Consider the following 19,526-nt stretch of genomic DNA (forward strand, 5'->3'; position numbering starts at 1 on the left):
GTCTAAACTGTTTCTCAAGCACGTTCTAGCTCTCATCACCGCTGCTGCTGCATGAATCTGACCAATCACAACACTACGGAGACCCGAGGCCTGTTTCATAAAAGACACTAAGAAAAGCGGGGACTAAAATCCAAAACATTACTTGAAATAACCTAACAAATCTATCGGGGCTAAAGCGGTTCCATAAACGACAATTTAAGTTCACGCAATCTCACTAATTTGTGCACGCTTATTCTTAAGCAGCCCTTAATGTCGATCATGGAACAAATCGATGCACCATGGCAAACAGCGAATAAATTTGTGCTGTTTAATGCATTAGAGACGTTGTGTTTTCCTCAGTGCATAACTGACATGTCATGCATATTTTTCATCTGCAAATGTTAGAAAGTCATGTTAGGAGTGGGCGAGGATTATGCGAGTGAACAAGTGCTGCTGTGCACATGAGCGCTAAACCGACGGAGCGCAATCGAATAGTAGCGCAATAATTCTGAGTAAAATATACATTTTGCTAAAATATTTGTTCTTGGACATTAAATGTGTCTTTTGTAGAATTTTAAACCTACATATAAATGTATTTTTATGATAGCAGTAACTGTAAAGGGACTATTGTAATAGGTAAATCAAACATAAGCTAGTAGTAGTAATTACTAAGCTCAAATGAGTTAATGTGTGTTTCTTATACCAGTTAAAATAGTCATTTTCTTTATTATTTATTTTCATTTGTAATTCAGTGATTTTAACTTTTAATTTAGTTATTTTAATGCTTTAAAGAGCAATTTTAGAATGTAATGTTCTGCTAACTATAAAAGCTACAGCTGTAATAAAACCAGAGAGAAAGGCTGTATGGCTAGAAATGGTAAAAAAAGTCAAATAATAGTATGTAAGAGTCAGAGCTTGATCTAGGCCTATGATAAATTTGCTTTATGGAACCAAATCATTCGACAATGAGTCAGACTAACTGAAATAAGCCTGACTTATTTGGTAAACTTGTTTTATGAAACAGGCCTTGAGGCATCAGAAGTGATCATATTTTTTCCACTGCATCGTACTGCAAGGAATCGCATTGTGTTTAATCGAATCGAATTGCACTGCATCGTAATAGGGGTGAATCGTATCGCATTGCATCGGTAGCTGCTTCATATATATCTTTAATGTATCGTATTGTTGGCTATGCATTGAGATGCGCATTGCATCAGCCTCATTATGGAGATGCACATCCCTAATATACATATAAAATCACTGATAACCGATATGGTACCGATGGACAACAGCGTTTCTCTGGAGCCGTTTCTGAATGCAGAGAAACTCAGTCATTCCGCTGCTCTTTTGGGACAGTCAAGTGATCTGGATGACATGCAGGGTTCTGGTAGGAACACAGCAAACATGGCTGATGTATCCGTGCCAGCTGTTGTTGTACAACCACAGGCTCAATCTTTCAGAGCTGCAAGTCTTCTCCGGATTTAGTTGTTTTGTGCTTAAACCATGATTATGTAGCAGAGTAAAGAGAATTATTGATGTTCTTCATTGTCGCCATGGTATCCTGCTGCATGGGCTGCAAACTGGTAAAAGAAGTAAGCTGCCGCCCTCTACTGGACACCAGCGCAGGCTACTACCTGCTGTATCTATATGACGCATGTTGTAACAACAATAATCCATAAACAGTAATACAGAAATGCAGTCTCATATTTTGGCTTTCCCAGGGCAATTCCTCCAAAAGCAGGATTAATATTCAGTGTAAAGGCCCCCTGAAGAAACCACTGCTTCACTCCCAATTGTCTGGCCCTCGACACCATGCCAATCTATTTTTTCATTCTGTGAGCGCTCCATTATACCCTTAATCCCAAACACAGAGGCACAGAGATCTCCCGACACTGTCACAGCACCCCACCTCCTGTCCCTACACAACAAGGCGCTATTCAGCATTCCCACCAATCCTCTTAGGCTTTCACTGAGCCTTGATACAGTTTATAATGAGAAATTTTAAATATGTAAAAGGGAAGAGCAATTCTGAAAAGACACTGAAGAAGCCGAACCTAGTCACCTAGTCTGAAATACAGATAAATAAAGTTTTTTTTCCCACTTGAAAAGATGAATGTCGAAAGTAGGATCGGGTACACTGGGCATTATGTACAAATGCGTCATTGCATCAGGTCTAGCATTGTCATGTTTTAGTTAAAAATAGTTATTCTGGTTCTGTCTGCACCGTCTACCTGTTTTTGAAAGGGATAACATTGTCCTACAAATGCCCTCTAATCCTTTCCAGAGTGTTGAGCTCTGTTACTGCCTCAGAACCAAAGTCACCATGTACAGCGCTGACCTAAGCTGTCACACTCCTCTAACCTACCATATGCTTCATGAGTCATGTGTTTCACAACAAGTCATATGCTTCACAACACCACCCCCACTTTAAAGCAAACTAATGTAAATCGGCTTTCAAAAACAGATTTACAGATGTATTTGCAGAAAGTTTTTGCTATATATATATATTTATTTATATACATGTATTTATTAATATAATTTTCTACATTTAGAGAAGCAGCATGTTGCCAAAAGTGCAAACTCTAAAACTGGTCTTTCTCAGCATACAAAAGTGAAGAGATACTGATACTGCAGATTCACACTCTCTCGCCTTCATGCTGAGTTTTTTTCTTACGCTTCTGGCGCAGTTTCAATTAAGATCCAATTATGATATGTGACCCTGGACCACAAAACCAGTCTTAAGTCGCTGGGGTATTATATTTGTAGCAATAGTCAAAAATATATTGTATGGGTCAAAATTATAGATTTTTCTTTTATGCCAAAAATCATTAGGATATTAAGTAAAGATCATGTTCCATGAAGACGTTTTGTAAATTTCCTACTGTAAATATATAAAAACTTTTGATTGGTAATATGCATTGCTAAGAACTTCATTTGGACAACTTTAAAGGCGATTTTCTCAATATTTAGATTTTTTTGTATCCTCAGATTCCAGATTTTCAAATAGTTGTATCTCAGTCAAATATTGTACTATCCTTACACACCATACATCAAGGGAAAGCTTATTTATTCAGCTTTCAGATGATGTATAAATCTCAATTTCGAAAAATTGACCCTTATGACTGGTTTTGTGGTCCAGGGTCACATATAATGATGCATCACGATTGAATCATGACATATGTATTGAGATGTGTACTGTATTGTGAAGTAGTTGGTGATACCCAGCTCCAGCAGAGGAAATAGTCATCTGCAAGAGAGCTACTGCTGCTATAGTGATATTAAATCATGTTGATCCTCATTTTTCAATCCCTCTGAGCCTTGCATTAGAGCCTTGCTACTTGCTTCAATCCCTCTGAGCCTTGCTACTGTCCCTTTCCCAACTGTGGCACTTTGGCGTTATCTGCACACCCCTGACATTTCATTGCACAAACACACATGCACATCAGAATTTAATCTCTCTTGTGCCTCATTTTCAATGCTGTCCTTTTCAAGTCCGGTCACTGAGGTCCACTCTGTAATTGAAGCATTGAAGTCCACTGTTATTAAGGGCTTAAGATCTTACCTGTATCGTCCCAAAGTCAACGTTTTCATAGTGGAAATGGGCACATTCGGCTAACTTTGGAAAATGGCCCTTGGTGAATGAGAGCCTGAAAAGATCACAAATATTCAATATTCAGTTCAAAATTCAGCTATTATAAACATGAAGGCTAGTCAGTGATTGACTGCTTGAAAATATGGAGAAAAGAAGCCTTTGTGACTTTGGCTGTGTGAATTTTTGACACTTACTTTTTGACGTTCTTCACCTTCATGCTGGCAGTACTGCTGCAAGAGCGCATGAGAGGCTCAGAGCTCAGCTCTGGAATTTCAGCACTCCGTGCCTGAAAGAAAAATACACATGCTCCTTTTCAATGCATGATTGGGACATGACAGTCTATGTCCCTGGTCACATTCCAATAGCTCATCCTCACCAAATGGCACAGTTATGGCCTGTTCACACCAGGGCCAATGTGACAAAACAACACAAAAGTACTGCATTAAAGATGTACAAGGTATTTTTGCTCCACAATAGGGTTGTGACGGTGAAGAAATTTTCCCACCGGTTAATCGACGTGTGACAACACCGGTAATACTGGTATCACCGCAGGGGCGTTCTCTCTTTTCCTCGCTTTTAAATAGCTTGTAAAAATGGCGTGCACATTTTACTTTCACTTTCAAATAGTGACAATTCAGAGTAAAGCAATTGTTCGTTTGAATTTCCCCTCTTTTCTTCGCTTTCCTTCACTTTTAAATAGCTTAAAAGCGCTGTGCGCATTTTACTTTAACTTTAGAATTAGCGGCAGTTAGGCATCAATTGCTTAAATGCAACAACAAAATACAACGTCAAACTCACATTAGCGTATATATATAACATAGAACTTTTATTAACAAAACAAATAAAAATACACCATGCTAAAGGGCAGGCTATGCCTAATATAAAATAATAAATAACTTACATAAAGTTTAAATGTACAAAACTGGAAACAAGTAAACATGTATAATATATAACCAAATAAATAAGAAACGTAGAACGCTTTTTAGCAAAACGAGTAAGAAAGCTTGGAGGCACGGCAATCCGTGTATCATTCGATCATTCGTTTTTTGATTTAATATTGAAAGTAGAAAATTGAGAAAATGGTTTTCCATAAATGAAAAACGAGAATTCAGCTTAAATTTTAGTTTTTCGTTCATGGGTGGAAAAATGAATAAACAGCTTGAATATTTGATTTCTACATGTCGGCGGGAATTAAACGCCCCTTTCTGCTGATTGGTCAGCCGAAGATCAAACCGTGCCATCATCAGTTGTTCTGCAGTATCACGCAGCAGAATAATAGTCCTCCGCTGCTGCAGTCATACGGATTAATAACCCATTTTATCAATATCATATTTTTCTCATCAAACAGACTAATGAATAGCTCGACACAACTCGTACAGGGGCAGAGTCTAGACAGGGCTTTCTTCTGTGTAGACCAGCAGTTCTTAAAGTGATCCAAGAAATAGTATAGCCTTAATATTGCTATAGCCTAAAGTATTTCCAGACTGTAAAGTCACTTTTTTTATCATGATACATAGGCCTACTGTGATTTATTCCAAAGTGACTTATATGATGCATTTAATGTAAAATAATCTAAATGAAGCCTTTTAAAAGACGAGTATTCCCTGTGGTTCATGTTTGTGGCATGCGCCAGAAAGATGCTCAGCTGATGCAAAGAATAGAATTTATATCTACACAGAAGAAAACCCTGTCTAGACAATACCCCGGTACGAGTTGTGTCAAGCTATTAATTTGACTGTTTGTTTGATGAAAAAAAGATTAAATGTAGTTGCAATAAATGCGTTAAGAATCCATACAACTGCAGCAGTAGAGGACTATTATGCTGCTGCAGAAGAACTGATGATGGCACGGTTTGATCTTCGGCTGACCAATCAAATATTCAAGCTGTTTATTTATTTTTCTACCCATGAACGAAAAACGAAAATTTAAGCTGAATTCTCAATTCTCGTTTTTTGGAAAAAAACGAAAAAACGAAAAAGGAGCCGTTTTCTCATTTTTCTACTTTCAATATTAAATCAAAAAACGAATGACCGAATGATACACGGATTCACGGCATACACCTTGATGTCAAATAACTAAATGACACAAAGTTTAAATAAAGTAAAAATCAGCAAACAATGTGGAACCAATTAAATAAGAAACAAATGTTTAAAAAAACTTCCAAAATCACCTTAGATAAATGGCAAAAGTCAACAGGCTTTTCAAAATCCAAAATATTGCCAAACGGGCGCTTTTGCATTTCGTTTCTAAACTAAATCATCCGCAATCGTCTTGTCTATCTCACCTCACCTCACTCTTCTTGTCAGTCAGCTCGACTCACTCTCCTCACTGGAGAAATGAAATCTGATCTGTGATGCAACTGTCATTCAACTGCATTGAGCAGCCGCATTCAGTTTTTAATTGTAGTGTCTGTTCTTTTACTAAACTAAATTATTTTTATTACTATAAAAATCAAAGCGACGGTGGGGGTCAGTGACGCAGTGGGCAAGTAACGTAACCGGTGTTGCGGCTTAACACCGATATCACCGTCAGCACCGTCTATCGTGGCAAGCCTACTCCACAACTATTACCAGTTTGATAAAGAGTTTTCGTCATTCAATAAAAAAAATACTCAGATAAAAACAAGACAGATCATAGTTTCAAACTCTGAGAAAAAAAACTACTATGAGAATAAGTTTAGAAATCAAGTTTAGTCACAACTGTAAGATAAAGTTGCAATTATGAGAAATAAATTTGCAATTGTGAGGTACAATATCATTGTGAGCAGGGTGTGTGATATATATGAGCATATATATATAGTATACAATAATATCGTAATTGTTGTTTCAAAATGCCTTGAAAGCTCATGCAGCAAAATTGTTTCCAATTATCATTATTGATAAAATACTGGCATATCATTTTTGTCAATAATATTATACAACCCCAATTGTGAAACCAAATCACAATAAAAAAAAAATGTAATCATAGATTATACATAATGTTCTGTTTTAAATATTTAGTGAATTAATTTTGTGTAAAACAAAAGTTTAATTGTAATTTTGTGCGCATCTCATTTGCTACAACTAAACTGTCCATCAACTACTGTGCTCGTTAGATATCAGTATCGCCACTGAAACAAATAGTGTTCGACCACTAATTTTTTTTAAAGACTTTATGTGAATAGCCTTTTACAATACCATCAATTATACTTATGCATTACATTAAAGTGATAAAGCACTTGAATATAGTTTTTAACAGGACATTTAACAGGACAGTCTCCTCCCATCTCTACACAAATCTTTCTGTGCAAATAAGAGCTAAAGAGACAAATCTCTCTCATACACAAATCCATTTTTAAAGTTAACAGCACAGTATAATGAGAATATTGTAGGCAACATAAAACAAGTCTGCTGAGTAATGGAAGGAGAGAGAAAGCTACAACAGGGTCAAAGACAGGTTAAACGAATATGCCAAAAAGCTGAGAGCCCCTGAACTCTGGTTTTAGAAAGGCTAAGCTTGTGCCCTGCCTCTAAAACATTTGACAGCTGGTATGCTTTATAAAACTCTGTTGCCAGTCTCTTCAATGCCTAGCCAAACGAGAGACACGCAGTCATCTGGCAAGGCAAAACAAAACATGCTAGTGATTCGAAAGGTCTATGAAATATGAATAATGCTTTGAAAGTGCGGCTCTTAGCTGCCAGACATGGGCTTATTAAAAGGCTCTTGACCATGTAGCCTGTAGCATGTGGCTGAACAGACCAGCTTCTGCTGGTATAAAACATGGTGTGAAAACTCAACTGGGTCCGATCCAAATCTGGTTTATTTCGTTATTCGTAACAGCCAGACTGTTGATCATCACAGTCTCACTTCACTATAAGAGACAGTGAAACTAGGTCACTACAGTGACAAGACGACAGACACTGGAGCTTGATGACCTTGACTGTACAATTAACGAGTTCAATTAATACCCTGGTACACAATAGTATAAAATCGAGCCAAAGAGCATTAAATTAATTTGTCATATGAGTGAGCTGATACATTGTAATTCCCTTGATATATCCTCGCTAATCTGTTTGTGCTCAAAACAACATCAGCCAACAGTCAAGTTGCCATGGAGAAAGGTTCTTTTTTTTTATCAGCACCATTGAATGCAAGTATGTCAGTGCTGGTGAAATAATCATGAATTGAAACGAATTCAGTATTGAACAATGGCTGGGGAAAGCATGTTATAAATGATGTAGATCTTCAGAGCATCTTAATACGATCATCTATTACTACACGGCTCTCTGGAACACTCCATTTTGATAGGTCAATCAGGGGACTTCTGCAATCAAATCAAATGTCTCTCTGCTCATTATTGCAAAACAATGCAAAGTCATATTGTAGTTAGCTGCTTCATGTCGGGGTGTATTTTGCAGTAATGAATAACTGACTACATTACATCTTACCTATTTGATAGCAAAAAGCTATGGCTGAACACTAAATCAAGAACCATTATGTGGTATAAAAATATAACTACCTAGCAAATAAGTATGAAATTCTGACTCTATGCTATAATCTTATTGGTATACTATTGTTCAAAAGTTTGGGGGTCAGCAAATATTTTTTCTTAAAAAAAACAATTTTATTTAGCATTTCATTTTATTAATATATCTGTAACAGATCGGCCAGGCTCCGCCACCACCCAATCACAACAATCCCTCTCACCTGAGTTCTGAGCACCCGCACCTGTCACCAATCAAGTACCTCATTACCAGCCTGCATAAAAGCACACACCTCAGACATCCTCACTGTCCGGTCTCGTATACACGTAGAGGACGCAATGGCTTTGCTACTGATTACCTTTGAATACGTCTTGCATTACCTACCTCCTGTGTTCCTCCTAGTGTCTCCTAGTTCCCAGATCGCTGAGGTGTGTGCTTCCCCCGGATACCTTCCAGGCTCAATCAAGCAAAAGACTCAGATTACTCCACTCTCCATATCCTCTGCACTCTCTCACGGACCTTTCCCTCACCCTCACTTCCTCCAGACTCAACACCAGTACTCACTGTGACCAAATAAACTGTTTTGTATAAAACTAACCTGTTGTGTCAGACCTCTTCCGTAAAGTGAATATTGTTCTTTTGAACTTTCCAATTATCAAAGTGAAAAGTATCACAGTTTCCACAAAAATATGAACCAACAACTGTTTGCAACACTAATAATGTGAAATGCTTCTTGAGCATCAAACCAGCATATTGGAATGATTTCTGAAGGATCATGTGACTCTGAAGAATGGAGTAATGGCTACTGACAAATTCAGCTTTGCCATCACAGTAATAAATTACATTTCAAAAGAAATTCATATAGAAAATGATTTCAATTGTAGTAATATTTCACAATATTACTGAATTTTAGATCAAACAAAAGCTTGGTGAGCATAAGAGACTTCAAAAAGCATAAAAAAAAGCTTTTGAATGGTAGTGTATATTTGATTCTTCTTTTTCTGCAAATATTTTTGATTTATTGCTTTAACTGGAGTCGCCCAAGCTTCCAGTGCTCCATTATATGTTTTCTGTATATATACCATAAATATAAATCTGAAGTCCCTCAAGGTCATTTTTGCTAGTCAGTAAATGAATCTGCTTTTCGTAGGATAATGACCAGATCTGCATTATCCTTCTGCAGGCATCTGACAAGAGCATGTTCCCACAGACAGGTTATAATGGCCAACAGTCTACAGCAGCAATATGGGTCTTATGTAAAAGAATCAGGGACCCACAAAAAAAAGTACAGAATTATCCTTCAGAAACGACAGTTGTGATATTGTCTTTATCGAACAGCAAGCAGTCGATCTTTCATTTTCACAGCTTGAGGGTGTGATATCTGCTGTCTTCACGACTGGCTTTGTAAATGTAGGGTGTGGGAGGGAGTCGCTGAATTTGTGCGAGACTGCGAGAACTTGGCTCCTCACCATTGCGCTGATGGTTTCCTCCCAGTCAGGTCGCTCTCGGGGGTGGATGCTCCTGGCAAGCTCGGGAACGATATCGTCTTCTTCCGGGTGCCGTCCAGGCCTCAGGCCCCTGAGGGGAGGGGATGGGATATATATATATAGAGAGAGAGAGAGAAGGGAGGCAGGGTCAGTGTGATAGCCTGTGAAATATATGGATATAGCCTGCTTTGCGGCTGCCTTTGAGAATTATGACAGAGGAGCTGAGTGGAATAGGCAGTGTGACAGCAAAAATGACACGTCCTCAATGTAAGGCGGTGAATTAGAACATCCCATCCTTCACAGAGGTGTTAATGGCAGCATCATTTCAATTAGGCAAGATGTTGAAACTAATCACAGTGACATGAAAGGGAAAAATTATTATCCAGCATGCACAGCAGGGAATAAAAGCAAGATCCCTACAACAGCATGTAGGGATATCTGCCAATTTAAGGGGGGAATCTGCAGTTTTCTTTGGAAAAGCCTGCAGTCTAGAAAAGTTGATCATAATAATATGGTCTTTAATGGGTGATATGAAAGAAAGCTTAGATATTATTTCCTTCCAACCCTGCTGAATGAGAGGATGGGAGAGACAAAGTGGCAGTCTGGCTCGTCTCACATGGGCAAAATGACAAACCACCACTGATCAGAGATGAAAAGTGCAGTGCAGTCAGTGATACTGTTACACTTTCCAAAGTGGGGGATGTTCTGACAGAACAGATAATTGTTTCCATAAAAAAGAATGGAACGAATTACATAAAAGTTACATGATATGGATTAAACCAATCTGGATGACCTGGAAAATGGCTTTGAATGTTTATTTATCTGCTTTGAGCAGAGACTCTCACGTTGGAGCATAATGTGTGACCCGGCAGCTTACAACACAACAGTACATCCAGCAAATGTCACTAACTTTGAGAGCGTGTTTGTATTTTACTTTATATGTTGCCATTCTGCAATAAACAAGAACTTGACACCACCACGCAAATATGTGCTAAATTAATGACACGGTTTGGGTCCTTGTAAGACCTTTAATTATGCTGATGATTTATGGAGCACAGTAAAAATGGTTCTCGCCCTAAGGGACGTGCCAGGGAAGGCGCTCTTAAAATGATTTGATGAGCAACAGCAATATATAGACATGAATGTTATTTAAAATTATTCTTGTTAATCTGATATTGATTCAAAATCTGACAAAATGATCTTGAAGATGGCCAGAAATGAACAACAAAGAACAGTCCTAGCACAAGGATATTGGACTACAATGCAAAAAACAGTTTTTGTCTTGTTTTCAAATTGAACAATATCTAAACATCCTTAAGACAAGATCAATTCACTTGAGAAGCAAAACTACAAGACTTATAATTCTACACACAGAATATATATTAAATTAAGTTTACTTTTCTTACGCCATTGGCTAACAGTTTTTTCTTAAGCATAAACACTAAATTCTGGCAGATTCCTGTTTAAAAGAAGAAAAATAATTGCCAATGGGGTGAGAAAAATAAACTTAATTCAAGACATATCTGAAAAAAAGTCTTAATACTATACATAATTTCACTACAGTATTGTTACTGAAAATAAAGAGTAAGTGATTTTGTGCAGTGTATGCTACAAAACAGGATTCATCCAGGTCTCTGAGGTACACCTACATCTCCTCCCCCCTCGTGCTGTCAGTTTCAGGCTCACATGAACACTGAACCAACATTTCAAAGCAGAATAGAAGAGGCTGGGTTATCCATATGTTGCTGACACCAAAATGTCATCTCCTCCATGCAGTTCTGACACAGCAGAGTTTGCATCCATAATTACCAGGATGGAGGATGTTCAGAAAGCAACAGCGTGCTGCATTTTGACACTGTGCCAAGACTCTTCGTTGATCCAGGTGCAACCAACTGCAGTGCTTAATCAATAACACGATTAATCAATGTAACAACGTTTGTAGTTCAGGAAGAAGGAGGCGGGAACCGACGAACACTCAAAGAAAACTTTAATAATAAAAACAAACACAAAATAGCGCGACAGCCCCTCGCGGACGACTGTCGTGCACAAACAAAACCAAAACACAAAATAAACTCCAGGCCTGGTCCTCTCTCGTCTTTCACTGTCGTCCCTCCTCCTTTTTATCCTTCCGGAGCTCCTCCGTGAGACTCGAGACCGGTGAGTGGCGCAGGTGTCGCGCATTAGCAATTCCTCCCCCGGTCTCGCTCCGTTCCCACGGCTCTCGGCCCCGCCCCCACTCGTCACATACCCCCATCGCCCCTCGCAGGCCGGGGGGTACTCACGAGACTGCGCTCTACTCCCCCCTCCCCCCTCCGGGGGAGCCGATCATGGCGGCCGCGGCGTACCTGGGGGTAAGGACAGACAGACAAGGCGAGAGAAAAGGAGACGGAAGGATGAGGAGAGCCAGAGACGAGAGAGTGAAGAAAAAAATAAATAAAAATCTTGTTCCGGTTCCCAGACACACTGCCGCTCGGCCCTCCCCCAGCTGGGTAAGCTCTTCCGCGATGCCAGGCGGTGGCACTGGACAGCCCTCGGTGGACGGCACGACAACCCTCCGCCGCCCAGTGGACGGCGACGGCTCCTCCGTGTTCGGGCAGCCGGCAGGAGTCCCCCGTTCCCTGCTCCTCCCCATCATGGCGGATGGCAGCAGGCTCCGGCCTCAGGCGAACGGCGGCGACTCCTCCGCTCCCTCACGGATGGCAGCCGTCCCTCCAGAGCCCAGGTGGCCGGCAGCGAGTTTGTCCACCCCCCCGGCATCTCACTCCAACCCACCGCCTCGAGCCTCCATGGCGGCAGACTTCTCCGCCATACTTGATGGCACCGCAGACTCACCACAGCGGCGAGGGATCTCTGGCAGCGTGCCCCTCCTTCCTCCCGGGTTTCGGCACCAATGTAACAACGTTTGTAGTCACGGGAAGAAGGAGGCGGGAACCGGCGAACATTCCAACAAAACTTTAATAATAAAATAAACACAAAACAGTGCGACAGCCCCTCGCGGACGACCGTTGCGCACACACGAAACCAAAACACAAAATAAACTCCAGGCCTGGTCCTCTCTCGTCTTTCACTGTCGTCACTCCTCCTTTTTATTCTTCCGGAGTTCCTCCGTGAGACTCGAGACCGGTGAGTGGCGCAGGTGTCACGCATTAGCAATTACTCCACCAGCCTTGCTCCGTTCCCACGGCTCTCGGTCCCGCCCCCACTCGTCACAATCCCATTTACTTGAACTACAATGCACAGCAGCCACGGGTCTGTGTGTATTTTGGTTAGTGAATCATTCATGGAACAAAAGCGCTCAATGAGGCATGGCGTGATGGAGCAGGAGATTCCATCAAGTACATGTGAAGATAAGCAGGGTTTTCTGGGGTGAGGTTAGCGAGATATGCTAAAACACTAATGACAGGCCCAAACAGAATCTGCACCCGCAGAACTTCACAGTAAGCGCTGAAGATTTCTGGCCATTCAGAAATTACTACAAATCCACCACCCATGCTTTTAGCTGCAGATATGAGCATTGTAGTGTCAGGTACTGACAATATGACACATTATACTATGATTGGGAGCTCCAGACAAAAAAATAACTAAATATATGACTAGGAAGCCATTGGCTCCTAAAATGAACAATTAGAAGCCAAATGACTTCAGCTGACTACTTATAGATATGCTCTATAAAGAGGGCTGTTCAAAACGTTAAATAAAGTTCAATTAGTAATACTACCTATTGGACCTCACATGCATAACCACCAATAATAATTTTTGTTTCATATTTGAATTTTTTTTGTTAATAATTCAATTGTTTAACAGCATTTGTATGAACAAAATGAGTCTGAGAACTCAGTAATGGTTCTGAACCATTCACCGATTGAGTCTGATTCAACAGAGATAATCGGGATGTTTCTTGGGTCAAGATAGAGTGGTCGCCATTGTGTTATGTCACAACACCCTCATCATATCCCAATGGAAGTCATTAACTCCTGGAGGCCAGTGCAGGTCACGCCAGGCTTTCATAAATCACAAAAGCACCTCTATTCTGAGTAAGCATTTCATTAAAGGGATAGTTCACCCAAAAATGAAAATTCTGTCAATAATTACTTACCCTCACGTCGTTCCAAACCTGTAAGATCTTTGTTCATCTTTGGAACACAAATTAAAGGTCCCATATTGTCAAAACTGAAATTTCCTGGCTTTTTTCCTGATAACTGAGGTCTAGGTGCTATGTAAATACCATGTAAGTTTCAAAACAGTCAGTCCACAGTAACTTTCACACAGCCTGCCTAAAGTAGCTGTGATTTTTCACGAACCGTTGTGACTTCCGTAAAAAGTTGACTACACAGTCACCGCCTTCAGTCACCCCCCCGAGCACCACCCACCGTCCCACTCTCCTTTTGCCAAACCCCCAGACAACATTGCGGAAACATGTCGAAAAGGTTAACTTTAACCACGAAACCAGATCGGCCAACCTGTAACGTTACACTCTCACTCAAAGGATGGACGATCTGACAGGACTGTTACTATGAGGTGGATCACATCTAACTGTATAATAAAGACTAACTCACTGTGTCTATCTAGTCATGATGAAGATGTATATACATTTCAATTTCAGCAGGCAACTATTTTTACAGCTACATTATTGTTCCAGCCACAATTAATTACAACAATGTATATACAATTACAAATGATTATATATAAATTGTCAGTTTGTTGTTTTATACACATGCACACAGACATTATTTCATACACGACATAGTCGTGAGATGCAAGAAACATAGACATATGGCAAGAAATCTGTAGATGTGCCCATAACAACAAAAGACAATACTTTATTTAACCTTTTCTGATAAGAAGTGTGCGCTGCAAACTCGAGCATTTTTGACGATTGTTTCTGTCCAGTCTGCTTGTTTTATCGCAGATTGCAGAATTATAAAAACAATCTGTTGTTTTACCACACTACTTCAGGTAATTCAAAGTCACTGTAATAAACATGTGGACTGCACTTTTTAAACAGTTAACTTTAGACAGACTTTAAATAAATAAGAATATATATATTACCTTATTATACTGTATATATTATCTTAAGGTCGAAGTCTTCAGTAATGAAATGCACCGTAAAACTGTTACTGCTTGAGTAATTTCAGGGCTCCAGACTCATTCTTCCCACTGGTCACTCTTTTGCGACTAACTTTCTCAGTTGGTCGCATGAGCACATGATTTGGTCACAATTGGGTTTTTTTCTCGTTTTTTTTGCTACAACATGGGATTAATCAATGCATGCTGATGAACTTTTATCACAGTTTATAGTTATATGGAAACGAAAGAGGTTAACATTCAACCTGTTCTTTTTCATTAGTAGTATTATTTGTGATTTGAATTTTGTGAACGGGAGTTTCTTTTGCTGTTAAGCTGCGGGCTTCGGATGCTATCAATTTTGAAGTTGCGATCTTGTTGTCACGTTTTACAAGAAAAGATAATTGTCTGTTTTGCTTACATCTATACCTTTCACTTTTTAAGACTAAAACAAAAGATGGATTCATTGTTATTCTTAATTAAAAAGCACAACAACAATAAAACAATAAGATACAATGACAAACAAGCTTACAAAATGTTTATAAACAAAAATGAATAAGATGAGGCATGGCATACACCACATGCTGTATTACATACAGACTAATAAATTACAGAACGTTTAGCAAACACTAAGGAATCAAATAAATACATAAATATAAGAGAGCCTCCATAGCATATCGTGAGGTACACAGCAAAGATAACGCAAATGAAAACAAAAAGAAAAGTAAAACTAAACTTGCTGTTGGTGACAGTGCTTGCATGTAGGCATGGGCATTAAGGGGAAAAGGGGCAGGTGCTTAAGCACCCACCGCAACCCCCTCTGCACGTGCCTGGTCATGCCAGTGCGACCGCTCACAAAATTTAGTCGCACAAGCAGAAAAAATGGTTGGTCGCACTCTGGAGCCCTGAATTTCCATGTGCCGTTTTGAATTACGTTCATATATAGCCTACGCTTTCAAACATTTCCGTGTGTAGCGTGCCAGGGTTGCCAGGTTTTCACAACAAAACCCGTCCAATTGATACTCAAAACTAGCCCAATTTCGCTTTAAAAATCGCGTTTCAAGGGGGTAAAATACACGTTTTTTGGAGAGGTTCCCCAAACCGCGGACTTGGCAATACTGTAGCGTGCCAACTTGATGCTTCCTCTGAAGACTGCTTAGATGTGCTCAACTTGAAGCAGCGCTGCTTAGACCGATCGGTGTGTCATCAAAGTACTGCGAGAGCTATAAGAGAGCGGACGTCTCCTTATGCTTTCTCTTGCTGTACTTTGATGCCATACACTGATCGATCTTCAAGTCGAACAGACCTCTTTACTCTCGCGTGTCACATGACCGAGTGTAATCGCAGCCTCTGCGGTTGAAAAATCATGTTTTTTCATATCGCGATATTATCGCAAATGCAATTAATCATTCATCCCTAATTTGGAACGACATGAGGGTAATTAATGACATCAAATGTCAAATTAATAAAATTTTTGGGTGAACTATCCCTTTAACACACAGATTATATGTGAAAAAAGAAAGGGTAAAAAATTAGGGGGAAAATGGTGTATCAGATCTGCTTCTATTCTGAAGATCCTGTTTAAGCAAGCTCCAGAGACTTCAAAATGTTGAAGCAGGTCTCACACTGTCTGCTGCACAGATTCCCCTTAGGCAACTTCCCCTAAAACAAATTACTGTAAAACATTTTCATTAGGTAGCTTGTTCTACCTTTGAGAGAAGACATCAGGATGATCACACTGAAAAACATGGAAGTTAATTTCAATCACACACACATTTGGGCATTTTCAAGTGTGAATGATCAAAACAATATTCAGCCTTGGAGAACTGGTCTAAAGGAGCACTTACAGAAGACAAGAGCTCACTGTGTCCTGCAAGGCACTTTCTATCTGCAAACTCAAGTGGCAGTGAAAATTATAATTTTAAAGTAATTATAAAGTAATGCGAGTCAAACCATTCCACACAGCAACGCTTTCCTATTAAACTCACCAAAGATGAAATGTTTTTTAACACAAGAGGCTGCTGGCCCTGAAATCAACAGCACAGACCATATGCTTCTGCAACTCTTCCATCCTGAAGAGAGATTTTAGAGAAATGAAATGATGGTCTACTGGAGGACTGGTGCATCACAATTAGACGAAGCATTCACTTTTGCTTTCACGTGGTATTCAATCAATCTGTGGGTTCACCACATACAGACTAAGAGATCGCATATATAAATATACAGTATATGCGCATATATAAATATGATTTGATTATTTATGTCCTTTATGCACACAAAGTGTTTTTTTTATCATACAATTACAAAAAAATAAGGGTTATAGTAAATCATTTTCATATGCTTACACAAAGCTATTGTATGACCACTTTGCTATGCTTTTGGCCATTTCTATTGGTGATTTTGGTCTATGGAATAGACCTAAACATCACTGCAAAGATCATTTACAATTCTACTTTTGTTTTCAATGAATTTCAGCATAAAGGTTTGTGACGACCTGAGACTAGTTAATAATGACTGAATGTAAATGTAAAACTGTCAACTACTAAATGCTTTGCACACAGTCCTTGGTTTCAAGCAGGGGCAAGTCATGCAGGAATGCTTAGTCACTGGGAGGATGAACAAATTGCCAACTGACAGGAAAATGCTGATAGAAATGCACTCAGTGAATCATAAAGCAGAGAGCTCTCCACTGTTTGCTTAGTCACTGACACAAGAAGATTCTGGTCTACCACAAGTTTATTTTAACAGATGTATAAAAACAAATCTATGAGGTTTGTCTAATAGAGCACTCAATAATTAAATCAAAAAATTTTCTGCACCACTATGCATCTACAGTACAATAGCAAAGAAAATGATATTTGATCAGAGGTTTGAATCTGAAGTCTGAATTGAATTTGATAGAAGAAACACACACACACACTTAGAACAATGGAATCATATAGATGGACAATAAATAGCAGGCCTCCAGACAGCAACCAAATGGATGAATAATGGTACAATTAATAAGAGTAGTATATATACATTTTCCATATAAAATTTTTATTTTACACATAATAAAAATAAATGTATGCTTCCCAACTCAAGCTCAGTGCTTTACTGTCAAATGTGTATTACCAAGAAATAAACATGTCTTATTATGTATAATATTATTTAGAGGTCGACCGATTGATCGGCCGGCTGATTAATCGGTCGATTTTTGGCATTTTTAAAATTAATCTGCACCGGCCGATTGTGCTGCAAATTAGGCCGATTTATAGGCAGGCGCATCTGTAGGCAGCTAAGCATTGTTGCGGAACACCGAAGAATCTCTCTCGGGATGCGTGAGAGATGGAGCAAATCACACTCTGCAGCCGCTTCTTGTTCACACACAGCTTCAGCTAATGATGGCAGGGCAAAACAGACCGTTTCGAAAGCGTAATTACGTTTTACCCTACTAGAATTGATGCCGGAAAGTTATCATATTCATAAGTGCAACAAGTCATTTGCATGTGAAAGTAGAAACACATGCAATTCAGACGAAACTTCTGGGCTGATTATAACGTGCATGTTAACTTTCCTCATGAAATGTGTGTGTAGGTCCGACAATAGCATCCACGATGTCATCGATCGTGGCCAGTGCACTCTAAAGCAGTTATGAGCAGCAGGCTGTGTAATATGTGTGAACTCTTTTTATTTTTGTTATCACTTGGCCATTTGACTTATAGCAGTGTCCAGTGTTTCCCATACATTGAGTTACTACTTCGTTGAATAAACTGATCACTGCACATTTCAAAATTAAAATGCAGCACTGGTGTTTTTATATGAAAGTATCTTTGAAAAAGAACCGACCGTCTTCAGAAAAGCCTCGGTGTCATTTTCTCTTTCCTGTAATGCCTGATAAAGTAGCGTTTGTGAGCGCAGTGCTTATTTGATTACAGCTGTTACCAAGGAAACCGCTATATCTCCCACTCCAACAGTGCCGCATTGCAAGTCTGTGGGAAACACTGGTGTCTGTCAGCAAACATAAACAAAAAGCATGCTTCAGAACTGTTTTGAGAAGGTGCTTAAGTTTTGAGCCATGTATTATTACTCTGAATTAGGCTACTACCACTATTACTATCTTGTACCCTGCAATAATCATTTGCTCAAACTCACTTTTATGGGATGAATGGGGAAAAAAAAGAAAATTGGCCAAACATATCGGCCAAAAAAATCGGCATCATATATCGGCCATCGGCTGCCCTGATTTCTAAATATCGGCATCGGTCAGTGAAAAACCCATATCGGTCAACCTCTAATATTATTAGTAACTGCACTTATTATTGCAAAACTCCGATTGCATTGATCATATAACTATTGGTCAGTAAGGTTGTAAATGTTCATTTAAATGTTAATGAGTATATTTTTCACATTCCGCACTAGGAAAATATATACAAAAGTCTCATTTAACCTGCAATAACTTCAGCAGTTGGGTGTTGAGCTGGGTGAAACTGAGCCTTACATGGAAACCTAATGGATGACCTAATGGTTAACGATCTAGACTGCTAACACAAAGGTAGTGGTTTAAAAATCCAAGTAACCTGACATCACAAACCCGTTTTATCACTTTATTGTCCTTGAGTGAGGCACTAAACCCCCAAGTTGCTTGGAGCAAACTGGCCCTGCAATCAGCACACAGTAAGCCGCTTTGGATAATAACCGTCTCTTAAATGTCAAGTAAATGGCCACGCGAACAACTGATCTACTTTAGAGGTCTCGCACTTAAACCTAGATGCCATCAATTAGAATGTTAACAAAGTTTAGTCTTCAAAATGAACTATTACATATTCTAAGCAGACTGTTCTCCACTTTAAAAAAGCAAACTTCATGCCTAGCTTGAGGCTATTCAATTTCAGAGTCCTACTCTAGAGGCCGCTTATTTAAGACACACATGCAGTGCAGTGGCAGGACAGAATATTGAAG

General features: G+C 39.3%; 1 protein-coding gene across 1 annotated transcript in view; it reads right to left on the minus strand.

The window, feature by feature from the left end:
- The window catches only part of LOC107561051 (rho GTPase-activating protein 32-like), a 108,286-nt gene that overhangs the window by 44,527 nt on the left and 44,233 nt on the right, over positions 1-19,526 (minus strand). The window contains exons 3-5 of the mRNA XM_016245390.1: positions 9,504-9,612; positions 3,766-3,857; positions 3,542-3,626 (exon numbers count right to left, since the gene is read on the minus strand). Of these exons, the coding sequence (XP_016100876.1) occupies positions 3,542-3,626; positions 3,766-3,857; positions 9,504-9,612 (286 nt within the window). The remainder of the gene's footprint in view (positions 1-3,541; positions 3,627-3,765; positions 3,858-9,503; positions 9,613-19,526) is intronic.

Source organism: Sinocyclocheilus grahami, unplaced genomic scaffold (genome assembly GCF_001515645.1).
Source record: "Sinocyclocheilus grahami isolate Dianchi unplaced genomic scaffold, SAMN03320097.WGS_v1.1 scaffold755.1, whole genome shotgun sequence".
NCBI classification, from domain to species: domain Eukaryota; kingdom Metazoa; phylum Chordata; class Actinopteri; order Cypriniformes; family Cyprinidae; genus Sinocyclocheilus; species Sinocyclocheilus grahami.